The 16,729-nt window shown below is 38.0% G+C and overlaps 1 protein-coding gene across 2 annotated transcripts in view; it reads left to right on the top strand.

Moving 5' to 3' along the window:
• Positions 1 to 16,729, top strand: part of ZC3H12C (zinc finger CCCH-type containing 12C) — a 70,734-nt gene that overhangs the window by 29,014 nt on the left and 24,991 nt on the right. The window contains exons 1-2 of one of the 2 annotated variants that reach the window (XM_058663946.1): positions 6,768 to 6,968; positions 8,658 to 9,409. In XM_058663946.1, coding sequence (XP_058519929.1) covers positions 8,730 to 9,409 — 680 coding nt within the window. In that variant the 5' untranslated portion in view covers positions 6,768 to 6,968; positions 8,658 to 8,729. Of the gene's footprint in view, positions 1 to 6,767; positions 6,969 to 8,657; positions 9,410 to 16,729 lie in introns of those variants that run through there. The other variant, XM_058663945.1, reaches the window with a different exon arrangement.

Here is a 16,729-nt window from a genome sequence, read left to right as displayed (position 1 = left end):
ATTCATATCTCAGAAGGACAAGGCAGGCCCTCCTAAAACTGTACTTTCTCTTTTTTTCCTGTCCTAAATGTGCACAGTGCTCAGTCATTTATCACAGTAGCCCAGAGCCCAGCCCAGCTGTTTGTGTTTGCTCTCCAGTGGCAAGTGGACTAGAGCCACGTGACTGGGGAAGCCAGGCCGAGGCTGTCTTTTTACCTACAGATGTTTTAATGCGCTTAACATTATCCAATAGTAGCAACTCAACATAGTCTAAATACCACAGCAGGATCTGATTAGCTTTTTCAGATCGCTGCCTTTATTTGCTATTGCAAAAAAAAAAAAAAAGCTTAATCCAGTGCTATAGATCAGCCACCCTGCTGAGCTCTTAGAGGGTTTCTCCCACCCTTTGTGTTCAGTGTGGCAGAGGGAGAAGATGCCTGCGCCTCCTCCTCCTGATTTAAAACTGTAAAGTAGTAACTATAGTAGCAAGGGATAAAGAGGAGGCAGAAAGCCCAAGGGAGAAGAGAAGATGGTCTGTTCATGCACAGTAGTTTCCTTTCCATACGCAAGAAAAAGGTTTTAATATGGATTCGTAAATACTGATCTCCCCTGTCCCTTCTCGAAGCACTTAAGTTTTGTTAGGTTTTAAGTTGTAACTGCTTAGCAAGGAAGTCTGTTATGTGCTCCAGTTTTATCTTGTTTAACAACACTTGGTTTTACCAGAATTACAGTTCACTACCCCAAGAGTGGTCTTACTCCTTGCAACCACCACCATCACCAGGCGCGCACACACACATACACACACACACACAGCTAACTTCATTTCTGGAAAGTTCTATGCTCAAACAAGATATGAAATATGCATTCCATGTAACCCACATTGTAATACACAACAAACTGTATTGTTAGAGATGCTTTGTCATGATCTTCACTAGGCTTATGAATTTAGATTAAGAATTTAACTATTTCGGCAGAAAAAATAGTTCTAGTTTGACGAAGAACTTGCTAAGTATACTTAGTTGAAAATCATTTCAGATTTTTAAAATTTGTCAACATTTTTCGGAATGGCATCCTTCTAATATAATATAAAGCTCTTTGGAGGGGAAATAATTTACGCGCAAATCTACAATAAACATCTTATAGTTTTCTTTCTGGAAACAATAGTTTTGGGGGTTTGACAGGCATCAGGAGAATGATTTTGGTGAGATAACTGAAAATGTTTAACCATTTGCATTAGAGTAGGGTAAGGCTAGGATCAGAAACCCCAAGTCAATATTGTTTTTTATTTCAAGTTACTCAAAAATGAGCCTAAATTTGAGTACCCTGTGTATTTGTGTGTGAAAAGGGAAGATTAATCTAGAGCATTTCCAGTGTTTTGAACCAAGCTGTGTGTCTTTAGAGTTCATGATTATAGAATGAAAACATCTAGACTGTCCGTTTGTATCAGAAGAGTGTATGTTTCTAACAGCAGCAGCTCTTTTTTCTTCACTCTTCTGACTTGTACTGGAATGAAGAGGGAGTGTTTTATGAGTGTGCATATTCTACATGACATCAGTAATAGAAGAGCTACAGTTTCTCTAAAGTAGGAAAATATCCTCCTGGCACCTTATACTGTTTACATTTTGATTGGATTTTTATATTATCAGAGGCTACTCAAGATATAATTAAAACAGTCTTCAGAAGCAAGTAGTCAGTAAGTGCTACAAATGCTGTGATCTGAAATGCTGAAATAAGTCAGGAATAACAAGCTTCCTCTCTTAGGGGACTTACTGTTCTATACTAATTCTCTTCAAAAGTGTCACAGTATTTATAATGTTAAATTAATCTTGAGTTGAAATTTTAGTGTTACATCTTATAAATTCCATTAAGTACAAACTCTTTAAAAATGTTGTATTTGTATATTAAATCAAAATGACAGATTTTACTGAATTACATATGTAAGTAGCAATGATAATAAAAGAATCTTACACTGTGATTTTATACTAAACTAAAATAATTTTATCTAAATGTGCAGTTTATATGCTTTATGTTGTACACAATTGGAATAAGCTTTATTCTTTTTTGTATTGAAATGCTGATTTTTTTAAAATCCCCAAAACATCAGTGTGCTTCACATAGAAAGTTTCCCAGATAGTAACTGTGCAAACCAATAAAATATGTGACTATGATGTAGTTATGTTTTTTTAAAGATTTATTTATTTTTATTACAAAGTCAGATATACAGAGAGGAGGAGAGACAGAGAAGAAGATCTTCCATCTGATGATTCACTCCCCAAGTGACCGCAACAGCTGGTGCTGCGCCGATCCGAAAGCCGGGAACCTGGAACCTCGTCCGGGTCTCCCACGAGGGTGCAGGGTCCCAAATCTTTGGACCGTCCTCAACTGCTTTCCCAGGCCACAAGCAGGGAGCTGGATGGGAAGTGGAGCTGCCGGGATTAGAACCGGCGCCCATATGGGTTCCTGGCGTTCAAAGTGAGGACTTTAGCCACTAGGCCACATGGCTGGGCCTGATGTAGTTATGTTTTAAAGTTTCAAATAATCTATAAATTTGTCATTTTTAACTTTTACAAAAGATGTTCACTTAATGCATAATCTGCAAAAGTTATTTCTAGACCACTACAGATTATAGAACTGTAACTGATTTTCAGTTACTTGGTAGGTGAGCAACTTGTAATCTACTATACTGTATTTCCAGTGAACTCTGAGAGCTCTTAAGACTCTCCATTTTGTAGTCCTACTTTCCTCTCTTTTTAGTTTTATTGTCTTTTAACACATTGCCATACTTTCAAATACATATTTCCCCATATCTTCAAGGAACTAGTTTTACTATAACCTGTCTCCCTTTACCAGTAACTCACTTAGTAAAGAAAAGTGATTGCTGCAATAGCTCCTTGGTACCTTGACACATCTCATTTTCTTTATTTCTCAAAAATGGAGAGCTAATAAACTAGTGTATAGCCTCCACTTTTGGGAAACATGCAACTTTTACTACTTTAAAACATAATTGGATCCTTTGTTTCGTGCATTGAAAACAAGAAGGGAAAGCTGAAGTCTGCCCAAGCCAGGTGTTTCTTGTTGGCAGCCTGCTGCCTAATGACCCTGCGCTCGTAGAGCAGCTGCCTACTAGTCAGCTTTGTATGGCCTATTGTTGCTGCACACCCCTCGTTAATACACATGCCGCCCCGGGCAGACCTAAGAATGACATCAACTTGCTTATCTTAGAAACCTCCGAACCTGACGCAGGGTGCTGAGGTTGTCTTGCATCTGCCTGGCCCACTAATTGTAAGCTTTCTGGGCTATGATTGGCTGTTATTCCACTCAGTAATAGGTTAAGCAAAGATATTGCCATTCCATCTGTTCAGCCATTCATTGTTCTTCTTGCCTGCCTGGAAGTCTGCAGCTAAAATTGTGTGAAGGAGTTACTGCTGAGGCTGCTACAGAAACCAATGTCTTTGTATTTTCCTGCTAACGTGAGTATTTGTGCTACTTGATGCCTTGGAAGTTCAACTTTGCTAAATATTTAGAGTATTCATTTAAGCTCTTTAAAGGATAGAAAACACCTCAAATGAAAGTCTACAAATTATTACACAGTGCCAACATGGAATTAAAAAAAAAATTCATTTCTTTAACATGTCTTTGAAATAAATTGGTATGTCTAAATATGCTGGAGTTTTAGAAATAATTGCTTATAGTTTCATGAACATTTATAAGGCATTAGACATGACATATATAATTAATTATTGGGGCAAGTTTTCTGACTTTTTGATCAACTGTGTTTAGATTTTATCTTTACAATTCTTAGGTTTCTTTTGATGTCACTGTCATGCCTTGGTGTTATAAAATAATAGTACTATTTGATGGATTTTTCTGTTATCTTAGAAGTCTACCTCAGGGCGGTGTATCAACCTGGGCAGATGTTTCAGACAGCTTGTTTTAAATATGATGATTAAGCATTCCCCTGCCTTGTCAGCAATTTCAGCCTGCATCTACACTGTGTCAGTTCTCTCTCCCTTTTTTTCGCCTTATGCTAGTTTCAGACATTAGACTGAAGATGCCACGCCAAGAACTATTGCTTTCAGGAGTTCTGTGATGGGGAAGCAAGGAGACAAAGACTTTTATCCCTCAGTTAGGAGGGAAAGGGGGAGTAGAAAGGGTTAAAAAGAGGTTTTCATTTCTACCACATGCCCTATTGTGTGAGCATATGCATAAGTCTATTGAAAGTTTTTAGAAGATGGGCAGGCCACCAGTTGCTGGTCTCCTGCAGTTCCAGTAGACATCTGTTGCCCCAGAGCCTTAACCAATCTGCTCCAAGGGACTTCCTGCCTTTGTTAGAAGAGGGTTACAGACAACAGCACCCATGCAAATACAATGGTAATTAAACACACAGAGACTACAGCAGTAGGTATTTATTACATATTCATTATTTCATTTCCATTGTTCTCATAGTATCACCATTTGGATAACAACCAAAACCCACTTTTGTGGCATTGTAACTTTACATTATGAACAAATAAATTGGAATCGCATTTTTATGCTCTAGTATTCTTAATAAATCTGAGGTTCTTTCTAATGTGAAAAGTAAATGGTCTTGGCCTGGTGTGAGGTAAGGGATTTTTCAAATTATCTAATGAGAACTTGGGGAAAATCTCTTCACTAAATGGAAGCATTTCAAACAGTGTTTCTAGAAGCTACCGTTATATCATAAACTTGTACCTTAGGTAATGTCTTTTAGAAATTAAAAGAATTAGTTAGATGTCATCATCATCTAGAAAATTAGCATGACAATGTTGTTCTTTCCCAGCAGCTGGCAATATTTAATTTTTAGTCTGCCTGTAGCAAGAAAAATAATTTCCAGTGCAGTATGTAGAGGGCATCTATGGACTTGTAACTGTAGAAATCTGGTTTTAGGTCATCATATTTTTGCCCAGTATCCTTGCTTTCAATACTACAGCAAATAAAGACAAGTTGTAAGGAACCTCTGACATAAAGTTTAAAAGTTAAGCAATATTTCTCAGAGTTTTATCATAATTGTTAATACAGTGTAAAGTTAATAAAGCTATGAACTCCATGAAGTATAAATTAATCTACTTTGTGCATAATACTATGCTGCTGTGTCTCAAAATGAGAAAAAAATAACCTAATAGTTAATATTTACTTGGTTAAACATAGCTTATATATTTACGTTTCAGTAAATGCAAAACTGAAGTCTGATTCTTGATTAGAAATAAGAAGAGTTTTGTGCCATACAAGTAGTGATATATGCTGTGATGTTTTATTCCTTTTATAATCTCACACTGAACAAAAATGAAGCTTATAATCTATTCTTTGTTCTAAAGTATCTGATAGTGACTCCTTGTAAGTTTACACATTTCATTGCATTAGCAAACACTTCATATAACCCATGAAAATATTATCAGTTTTTGAAACTCCAGTGTTTTATTAAATGATCAGACTATTGCTCATTTCTGTATTAAATGTCACTTTTAAATGACATATTAAATCTTTTGCTAATGACACGTGAATAAAGAAGTATTCTAAAACTTACACTTGTGGAAGTCACATCTTTATGATTATGTCAGTACAGACCAGGTTATTTCAGGTTAGTATTATATGATAAAGGACATATATGTTAGGCCTAGAAATTGAACACATCTGTCATTAATTATAGTTTTTCGTGTTTAGTCTCTTTCCGTACAGGAACTGAAAATCACTTTACTGCTTGCTTAATCTGTAATGACACTAGATAACTTTCCCTGAACTCACCAATGAAATCCAAAGACAAAGAGAGGCCTGTCAGCGTGAAACACTGTCTAAACAGAATTATGTTGCCTAACAAATTGTTACTTTAAAAAAAAAAATGGGTTGAGCTTATATTTATCCTAATCATCATAAATGAGCCTAATGTTGCACATTTTTATTTGAATATTATATACAAATAATACTGAATTATCACAAATTAAAAGTGTATGACATTCACTAAATACATTAGTATACCCTTGAGTTTCATGTGGTCTGATATCATAAAACAACAAGCAATTGATAACCCCATTTCTTGTTTCTCTTTGGCATTGTCATATAGTAAAGTGGAGTAGATTTAGGCAGTGTCTTTACATGTTACAAATACATTAGATTGAAGACAATATAGTATAGTTAAGTTTCACTTTAAAAATTTTCTGATATCTGGCTTTATTTCTTGAATAAAATGGAGACATTAAGAGTAATTTCACCTTGCCTTTTGAACAAAAAATCCATTTTAATTTTTCCTATTGGCTATCTTTTTAATAAGGTGTACATGTCATCTGATAGAGTCCAAAACCAGTGCAGAGAGAGAGGAGTCTCCCTTTCCATATTAAAATAATATTTCCTAGTCCATTGCAGGGATTTGATCAGCAAGTCATTATCATGAAGAATTATCTCACAACAGCACTTATGCAAAACCCAAACTTTTCAGGGGAGATCAGAAATGTTGTCCATTAAATGCACTTCCTGCAGTCAGAGCAGATTGTGGGGTTTACAGAACAATGATGTCGGAGCTTCCAGATTGGTTTGGCAGCTGCATTGTTCTCGGAGGGTAAACCAGACGCACTTAAGTCCCAGTCTCTTTTATAGGCTTTTGTTCATACCAAATTATTCTTTCACTGTGCTAGCATTCATGATGGCATGTTAAAGGAGTGCAGCTTAGCAACCAGCTTCTGGTTGCCAGGCAGCCCAGCTTCCAATAGATTTGCCTTGTTTAAGATACTTTTGGTGAGGGCACCACGAAAGACACCATGTGGAATTTTTTTCTTTTAACTGTATCCCTTTATGAGGATGCTGTTGCGATGTGTTACTTGCATTGTGGTATTAGTATATTACAGTAGTTAATAAATCTTGGAACATAAAGATCTACTTTCAAAATCTTTTATTTCAATTCTAAAGAAGCAGGCTCATGCATATCTATATTAACAGGAAAAAAATGAAATGGCTGCCTCTTCATAGAAGACCAAGATGTATGTAGGTAGAGCTCTTCCAAGAGATATTTTGTCAGTTGAGCAATCAGGAGCTAGGAGAGTTTGATGTTTTTTTTTTAAAAAAAAAAAAAAAACTAATGAATACTATCATAGTGGAACAGTGATATTGAAGTGACCTATTTCTTAGGGAATAAACTATCAAGAAACTCTTGTAGAAATGCATACAAGTTCTACACTGAAGGAATTTTAAGTACAACAACATCAAGCTAAAGAGTTCATGTTCTCTATTATCAGAGCTACCATAGTTAATAAATTTATTGCATTAATGTAAAGCACTCGACTAGTAAGTTTACCAATTACACTTTCAAACTTGCGACTTCTCAGAAAGATCACCTGGCATTTCCTTTTACTCTTTGTATACTAACCTTCTTATAGTATAAATGTAATGTTAAAGCACTTTGGAATAAAAATGTTTTGCTGGTTTCTCTCTCAGCTGACTTAAGCAGGTGTTTTCTGACAGTCTCACATCAGCTACCACTGCCTTATCAAAGCTGTGCATATGTAGAATGTTGGAATTTCCTTAACAAGTAAGCCACTCATGTGGACATTGTACTTGCAGGGAAGCACAAATGAAAGTAACTTTATTTTTCTGACCCATTTCCACTGGGGAACTGAAAATCATTTCCAATAGACTTTAAGAAAAAAAATAGTAAAATGGCGAACACATTTTATGAGACTGACGCACTGCCTACTGCGCTAAGAAGGCAACTCCAGCAAACACATTTTAAATCATAAAAATACTTTTGTAAGAGAAAAATGAGAGAAAAGTCAACTTTTTAGCCCAATACAGATTAGTGGTTAATTAATCTAATACAGTACACAAGTATTTTCCTGCCATAAAATTCAAGAAACTGAGGTAACATTTAATGTATTTGGTTGTTTGCTATTAATGTTATATGACATACTTAATTGCTTTCCTTTCTAAAAATGAGCCTTGATTAAAAAATTTTGTTTTTTGCTAGAATGAAAGAAACCTCAGTGTCCCTACCATCTAATTAGGTTAACATAATGTTAAAAAATACTTTGTGGTACCATGTTTTATGTTCACAAAAGCATGATTATTAGGATAAAACTGTGTTCATCTCTTAGTGAAATATAATTCACTTTGTAGTTACTTAAGTCTTTGTTACCAAGTTTAGAATATGTGCTTTTTTCATCTCAATATTGTAATTATTTTAGGGAACTTCTTTAAATTGTTATTAAAACCTCATCCCCACTAACATAAATTTTTAAATTATGATAAGCACATATTTTCCTTTATTCCTATGTGGCTTTATCTTTAGAATATTTGGATTTTTTAAAATTCTGCTAGAGAAAAATGTACATGACCTGTCATGACATGTTTAAAACATGCTTTCTAACAATATTCCATGTATCACTTTACAAGTCTGAGCCTTTCTAGAGATGGAAAATCTCTTTCTTCAAGCTTGAGAAGCAGCATGATATAATGAAAAAAGGCATGAGTTTGAAAGTCAGACAAAACTTGAAAATAAGAGCAATTCCACTGCTTTTTCACTCTCTTGGAGGAATTATAGTAGCACTTCAAATTTTGTAGCATCTTCATTTGAAAAATGGGGCATGGTACTATCTTATCAAGGAGTTATGAGAAGATGTAGACAGTGCCACTTAAACATGTAATGCTAAATACTTGACATTTTTTTCCTCTAGGAGTACGGGGTGCTTTGCATTCAGGAATACAGACAAAACAGCAAGGTGGAGGCAAGTGTGCGGAACAGCTTCATGGGCTTGAAGGATCACCTGGGCAATGACCTCAGCCACCTGCACGTGGACAGCACTGACCCTCAGTTAAGTGCAGCTGTGCCTTGGCCAATGCCAGAGAAAACAGCAATGGATACAGTTAGTGCTGGGAAGGAAGAGCAAGAGGTGTCTGAAGAGAATGTGAGTTTTGGTGACTCTGAAGAAAGCACAAATTCCGATCATGAGTCAGAACAGTTGGGGAGCATTTCAGCAGAGTCATGCTTGTTAACCAACACTCACAGACAGCTGTGTAGGTCTCCCTGTCTAGAGCCACACATTCTCAAACGTAATGAAATTCTGCAGGATTTTAAACCGGAAGAGTCCCAGACTACATGCAAGGACGTGAAGAAACCCCCTGATGTGGTTCGAGAATACCAAACAAAACTGGAGTTTGCACTTAAGTTAGGTTACTCCGAAGAACAGGTTCAGCTTGTGCTAAACAAACTTGGTACCGATGCTTTAATCAATGACATTTTGGGAGAACTTGTCAAGCTTGGAAATAAAAGTGAAGCTGATCCATCAGTTAGCACAGTTAACAGTGTAATGAGGGAATCGGCTTCCCTGGAATCTCAAAGGCCTGAATCTCCTATGCAAGAGCTTGTAGCAGATGATGGGGAAAATCTGAGACCCATTGTTATTGATGGCAGTAACGTGGCAATGAGGTAAGCGGAGAACATTCTTGCTGAGAATCAGGACACAACAGTCTGATTTTCCACTTCTTCCTTCTCCCAATCGTTTCAGTCAAGCATTCCATGTCCCAGCCCAACACGAGCTTTAAAAAATGTTTTCTGTCTCTTCTTTTAGGGCACTTGGCCTTCCTGTCTTTGTTCCTGAACAGGGACCCCTTTTTTCAGATGTATCTCTTGTTCCTTGTCCAGTCCCATTTACATAAACTTTGGTATATGTTCTTGCTTTCATGTTCATCACTAGTTTTTTAAGATTTTTTTTTTAATTACAAAGTCAGATATACAGAGAGGAGGAGAGACAGAGAGGAAGATCTTCTGTCCAATGATTCACTCCCCAAGTGAACTCAACGGCCAGTGCTGCACTGATCCGAGGCCAGGGACCAGGAACCTCTTCCAGGTCTCCTACACGGGTGCAGTGTCCCAAAGCACTGGGCTGTCCTCTCCTGCTTTCCCAGGCCACAAACAGGGAGCTGGATGGGAAGTGGAGCTGCCGGGATTAGAACCGGCGCCCATATGGGATCCCGGGGCTTTCAAGGCGAGGACTTTAGCCGCTAGGCCACGCCGCTGGGCCCGGAACAAATAACTTTAAAGTACGCTTTTCAATTTGTTTCCAAGTTAATATTTTCTAAAAGAATTAGGGCTTTCCCCTTATGGCCTCTTAATTTGATATAAACATAGACTATCTAACCGGATTCCAAAATTGATAAATGTCACCATACTCAGGCTCTTCATTTAAAACTAGTGATGGGGCCCAGCAGCGTGGCCTAGCGGCTAAAGTCCTCACCTTGAACGCGCCGGGATCCCATATGGGCGCCGGTTCTAATCCCGGCAGCTCCACTTCCCATCCAGCTCCCTGCTTGTGGCCTGGGAAAGCAGTCGAGGACGGCCCAATGCCTTGGGACACTGCACCCGCGTGGGAGACCTGGAAGAGGTTCCTGGTTCCCGGCTTCGGATCGGCGCGCACCAGCCCGTTGCGGCTCACTTGGGGAGTGAATCATCAGACAGAAGATCTTCCTCTCTGTCTTTCCTCCTCTCTGTATATCTGACTTTGTAATAAAATAAATCTTTTAAAAAAAAGTTATTTGTTCCATTTCAGAAATAAAATTTAAAATACTTCTTTAGGAATTTGGGGTGAACAAAAGCAAAATTTCTAATAAATTGTTGGGGATGTATTGGATGGGTAAAGATGTAAAACACATCAAAATTCTATCAGTATGTAATTAATAGTGTAACTGGTTCTCTGAAGTCAAAAGGGTATGTAGTGCCTAGAGCTTTGTTTAAAAATATATATATATGCATTATTTTCAAACTATATGCATTATGCATTAAATTTTTAATATCGCATTCATTAACTGTTTTAAAGATTTATTTCTTTTTATTGGAAAGGTAGATTGACAGAGAGAAGGAGAGACAGGAAGAGCTTCCATCCACTGGTTCACTCCCCAAGACCGCAACAACCAGAGCTGAGACAATCTGGAGCCAACAGCCAGGAACTTCTTCCAGGTCTCACACACAAGTGTAGGGTCCTAAAGCTTTGGGCCATCCTTTACTGCTTTCCCTGACCATAAGCAGGGAGCTGGATGGTAAGTGGAGTAGCCGGGACACAAACCTGCCTCCATATGGGATCCCAGTACATGCAAGGCGAGCATTTTAGCCACTGAGCCATTGTGCCAGAACGAGCTTAGAGTTGTGTATATTGTTTCTGAAAAGACGGTCGAGGGGGGGGGGTGGGAAAGACGGCCTGACAGAATCATCTTTATGGATGCAGATTTGGAGATGGTAAAGAAGCTGCTTGGCATGCCCATACCCCATATTGGAGTACCTGTGTCCAATCCTGACTCCACTTCCATTCTAGCTTCTTGCTAATGTGCATCTTGAAAACTGTGACCCTTAAGTGCAGCTGTGCCTTGGCCAATGTCAGAAAATCCAGTAGTGGCTTTGTTTAATGCCAGGAAGGAAGTAGCAAAGGTGTCTGAAGATGAAGGCTAAAGGAAATGAGTTCCAGCCTCTCCCATGTGAGACTCAGGTTGAGTTTCCACCTCCTAACTCTGGCCCTGACCCAGCTAGAGCCATTGTATTTGGGGAGAGAAGCTGCAGGCAGGCTCACTCACTCATTCTCTCGTTCTACTAAGGTAATTTTTTTAATGCAGATTCTGTAGTGGTGCTATTAATTGGAGACAGGTGAAAGTTCGTAGAAACTAGAAATAAAACATTAGTTTATTTTGGTGCAGAATCTTTCTAGCTGTGCATGGTGTTTTCATACTGCTCATGTTTCATGAACTTTCTGCAGACCCTTTTTTTCAGGGCTGGAAACATCTAGCACCTACGCTGTGTAAGGTTCACAAAATCATCTAGTATGGTCCCACCAAGGTAATTGCAGGAAGAACTTGAAATTCAGTAAAATTTGTAGCAAGCTAATTTTTAAATTGATAATTTTGTATGGCCCACAAATGATGTTAATAAATACCCACAGGGTCCTTGGCAGGAAAAAACAAGTTTCTCCAACCTTACTTTTTGTACATGGATTTCAAAATTTGTATGCCAATATTATTTTAATTTTTTTAATTTATTAATTTTATTCATGGAGATAGAGGAAGCCGCCATCCACTGGTTCACTCCTCAGATGGTTACAGTGCCTCTGGCCGGGCACTCAGTCCCACATGGCTGACAGTAACTCAGTTGCTAGAGCTATGACCATCCTCCCAGAATCTGCATTAGCACGAAGTTGGAGTAAGAGACCACAGGGAAGTATCAAACTTGGGTACGCTATTGTGGGAACTGTACATTTTAACTGGCAGTTTAACTGGTGGATCAAACCCCCATCCCTAAATTGAACTTTTAATTTCATATTCCACATATTGAAGTACCCTTGTGTAATGCAAGCCATTGTATCATACCTATATGAAAAAGTAAGCAGAAACAGATAAAACATATATCAAAATATCAAAAAATCCCAACATGCAATCAATTAAAAATATACTAATGAGATAATTTATAATATTCTTTTGATATTAAGTCTTTGAAATCTTACATTTATAACACATCTCATTTTGGGATAACTGTATTTTGCGTGCCCCATAGCCATGCGTGAGTATTATCTATTGTAACTGAAAAGGTTCATGTAGAGCAACCAATCACAGTTAAGGGTGTGTTCTTTCATTTAAAAGAAAGCAAACAAATGAAAACTTCTTACAGTGCTCTGTATAGAGATTTAAGAACTACTGTGTTCTATAGGTGATACCAAGTTGCTCCTCCAGGTAAAATAGGAAGAGGACCAACATGTGTTCCTTCATAGTACCTTTTCAGAAACTACCTTCATGATAATATGGAAGAGCAAAGGCCATGACACTGCGAAAGAAGAGAGTACTGAGAGCAGGTCATAGATGTTTGGTGAACACCTGCAGCCAGGACTGTGTACCAAAATTACCATAGGAGTTGTTGGAAAAAATACATCTTCCAGCTTTGTGGTCTTGAAGAATTATATTCAATGGGGTCGTGGGAAAGGCCAAATAATAGCAGTTTTTGAAAGTGCCAGTTATTTCTAATATGTAGCCAGTATTGAGCTTTATGGGTCAGGAGTTAAAATGATGATTCTAGAAAACAGTAATGTGGCAAACACTGGTGTTAGCAAAACTAATGGTGCTACAGAAGCTAAGGAATATACAAATGTCACCAAGTTGAAAGAGGAAGGTTTTGAAGTCAGATACCCTATAAGTTGTACCAAAAAAAAAAAAAATCAGAAGATATAACAGCCAGTCATTGTCTTCAAGAATGCCAAAATATTTTAAAAATAGAAGCCCATCTGCAGGATGTTAAAGAATGAAGGCATCTGTCTGGACTGTTATTCTAGGAAGTTGACAGAGAAAGGACAGGACGTGGAGGAAGATGAGTTGCGAAATGACTTTGTTTAACTTTGTGTTTAAGAATGAAGCTATGTAAGCTGAAGGGGGAGGAGAAGGGGCCTGCACAGAGCAGGAAGAGAGCAGTCCTGTGGGAGGCATGTAATTTTTGAAGCAGAAATACCAAGTAGGAGACAAGAAAGGTGCGAACACAGTTGGCATGGGAAGGAAACACATGGGCAGGAACAAATCTTTTGGAAAACTCCCAGCTTGAGACCTCGAACATGGAGGCTGTGGAAATGAATTTTTAAGCTGAATGTCATTTAGATAAATGATGTCATATTCAGGTCAACCTCACACTAACTCATATTGTGAAACCTAGTTCCCAGTGGAAATATTTAGATTACTGAGAATTTACATAAATCTCTGAATCTACTCATCTGACTTAGGTAGTAACAGTCCGCAGGATAAGTTCACACACACACACAAATAGAGGGCATCATTAAAACATCAAGCAACTCATCCTTACAATTATGGAAACAAACTTCTTGAAAACAAATTCCACATGAAGCTGGCACCATCTCACTTCACTTGTTGTAAAGAGGGGACATAGAGATTTGTTCCCTCTCTCCATCACAGATTTTAATCTGACACTTAAACTGCAAAGCTTCAGGCATTTCAGGAGAGACGAGGTTGACAGGAATTTTTATTATAGCAACATTATACTGTCAGTCACAATAAAATGTACCATGCCAGGGCTCATGAAAATTTATAGTGAACTTTTCCATTCTGCCATTTATAAAACTGTCTAAAATAGCAAAATCACTTAAAAATGCATATCTACTTCAGATCCAAAAATCTCAATGCAGAAAGATTTCACTCCTTCCATGTTGTAGAAATGTCATCTCTTTTTACTTTGAGGTTAGTTTTCTACTCATAATAAACTTAGCAAATCTATTTTACGTAATAAATTCATATATGAAATATTATAATAAATGTGAGGTTGGTTAAGAATAAAAATGCCATTTTCTTATCTCCCAAATATCTTTGCTCTATATGGTGAATACATTTTGCTTTCATTTATGTATTAACCATAGAACTAATAAAAATGAGTCTTCAAATGGAAATTTAAGGAGAGCAACAGCATTGTTGCTGATACTACCACACTTTTTTAAAAACAGTATATTTCATTCTCTGTATACCACATTTCTGATTGAGCGACCTCTTTAAACTTTCCTGCCTCTGTTTTCAAACTGTAAAAATAGAAATTCTTATTGTGTAGACTTCCTGTTTAAGATAATTAACGCCAAGTGTTTGGCATAGAATAGACATTCATTAAATTATAGTCATTATTACATTAAGGAATCAATAGCTCCAAAAGCTAACTCTGAATCCAGACTCTATGGGAAAAAATAATGAAAACTTAGTTATCTCAACTTTTCATTCAACATTTAAACTTAGTTATACAACATTTATTGGGCATAGCAATTTAACCATCTATTATATTTTTATAACCTATGGGCATATTTTAAATTTGACGTCAAATTTAAAGCTCCAGTGTTAACAATGATCATTTCTACCAGGTCATAAAGGAGATAGGTTCTTGCAGCTAGGCAAACTCCAAAATTGCCCCCAAAATGTATAGCCCAGGCTCCCAAGTTTACTTGAGGGGAAGCATGCTTTTTCTTTTAGCCTATCAATATCCTTTGAAAAAATTTCCCCCACCATGATAAAAACTTTGAGTAAGTTTGTTGAATGAGTAGTTCACCAAAAAATTCATAGAAAAATACCAGAAACTTAATTTACAAAATTTTTTAATGATTTATATATATTTTTTATTGGAAAGGCAGATTTAAGGAAAGAAGTACCTTCCGTCCACTGGTTCACTCCCCAAGTGGCCGCAACAGCCAGAGCTGAGCCATTCTGAAGCCAGGAGCCAGGAGCTTCTTCAGGGTCTTCCACATGGATGCAGGGTCCCAAGACTTTGAGCTGTCCACAACTGTTTTCCCAGGCCACAGGCAGGGAGCTGGATTTCAAGTGGAGCAGCTGGGACACAAACTGGCACCCGTATAGGATCTCAGTGCCCCTATGGGATCCTGGTGCATGCACAGTGAGAACCTAAGGAACTAGGCTATCCCACCAAGCCATAGTTTAGCATTTTTATGACAGCTACTTCACTACCAGTTACAGAAACAAAAAGGATGTACATATGTGAGCTAAGACAGGAAAAGAAGTTTAGAGAAAGCCCTAAACTTGCATATACAATTTTAGAAATGCTAGGTTTCTGAAATATAAAGCACAATAGGATTTACATTTGCTGGAGCTAGACTAAGAATTCCTGACAAGAGAATGAAACAGTTTTGATTCTTTCAAAAGAAAGAAAAAAGAGCCCAGCACAGTAGCCTAGCAGCTAAAGTCCTCGCATTGCACATGCTGGAATCCCATATGGGTGCCAGTTTGTATCACAGAATCCTCATTTCCCATCTAGCTACCTGCTTGTAGCCTAGGAAAGCAGTTGAAGACAGCCCAAACCCTTGGGCCCCTACACCCACGTGGGAGACCTGGAAGAAACTCCGGGCTCCTGGCTTCAGATCGGTTCAGCTCCGGCTGTCATGGCTACTTGGGGAGTGATTCAGCAGACAGATCTTCCTCTCTGTCTCTCCTCTCTGTAAATCTTTCAATAAAATCAGTAAATAAATAAATCTTTAAAAGCTGAATATGTGAGCTTAGCTCAATAACCTAGTCTCTAAAGTCCTTGCCTAGCACGCAACAGGATCCCATATGGGTACCAGTTCGGGTCTTGAAGGCCCCGCTTCCCTTCCACCTTCCTTCTGACGACCTGGGAAAACAGTTGAGGAAGGCCTGAGCCTTGGGACCCTGCACCCCAGTGGAAAACCTGGAAGGAAGCTCCTGGCTTTGCATCAGCTCAGCTCTGGCCCTTGCAGCTAATTGGGTAGTGAATCAGCAGACGAAAGATCTTCCTCTCTGTCTATCTGACTTTCCAATAAAATAAATAAATCTTTAGAAAGAAAGAAAAAACAAAAGCTGTAGTGTAGCAAATTGATCACTCAGCATGCAGACAGCCTGCTTCCTCAATAGGACGGATAAATCTGTCCTGTAGATGTGACGCATGGTTAGTATTATCATATTGTGGAAGTGGAATTCATACGATGCCATGATTTCTGACTCCTCCCAGTACCTTCCCAGTTCTTCACATTCTGTGAGTGCGTTAAACTTGGTACAGTTCACAGTGTGATATAGAACTAGTCTCCATCTCCATGTATCCAAATTCATCTATTTCCTTTCATGAGCCCAATGCTTTTTGCTTTTTAAGTTTCATCGTGATCTGAGGCTCAGATGACTTGTCATGTCACTAAGCACAATCTTGTGAACCATGAGGGATGAGGGTGTAAGCTGATGTCAGAGCCATTTCATTCCTCCGAGTGTTTGATTTATT

This window comes from Ochotona princeps, chromosome 4 (genome assembly GCF_030435755.1).
Source record: "Ochotona princeps isolate mOchPri1 chromosome 4, mOchPri1.hap1, whole genome shotgun sequence".
NCBI classification, from domain to species: Eukaryota; Metazoa; Chordata; class Mammalia; order Lagomorpha; family Ochotonidae; genus Ochotona; species Ochotona princeps.
This window is presented reverse-complemented; position numbering and strand designations above follow the sequence as displayed.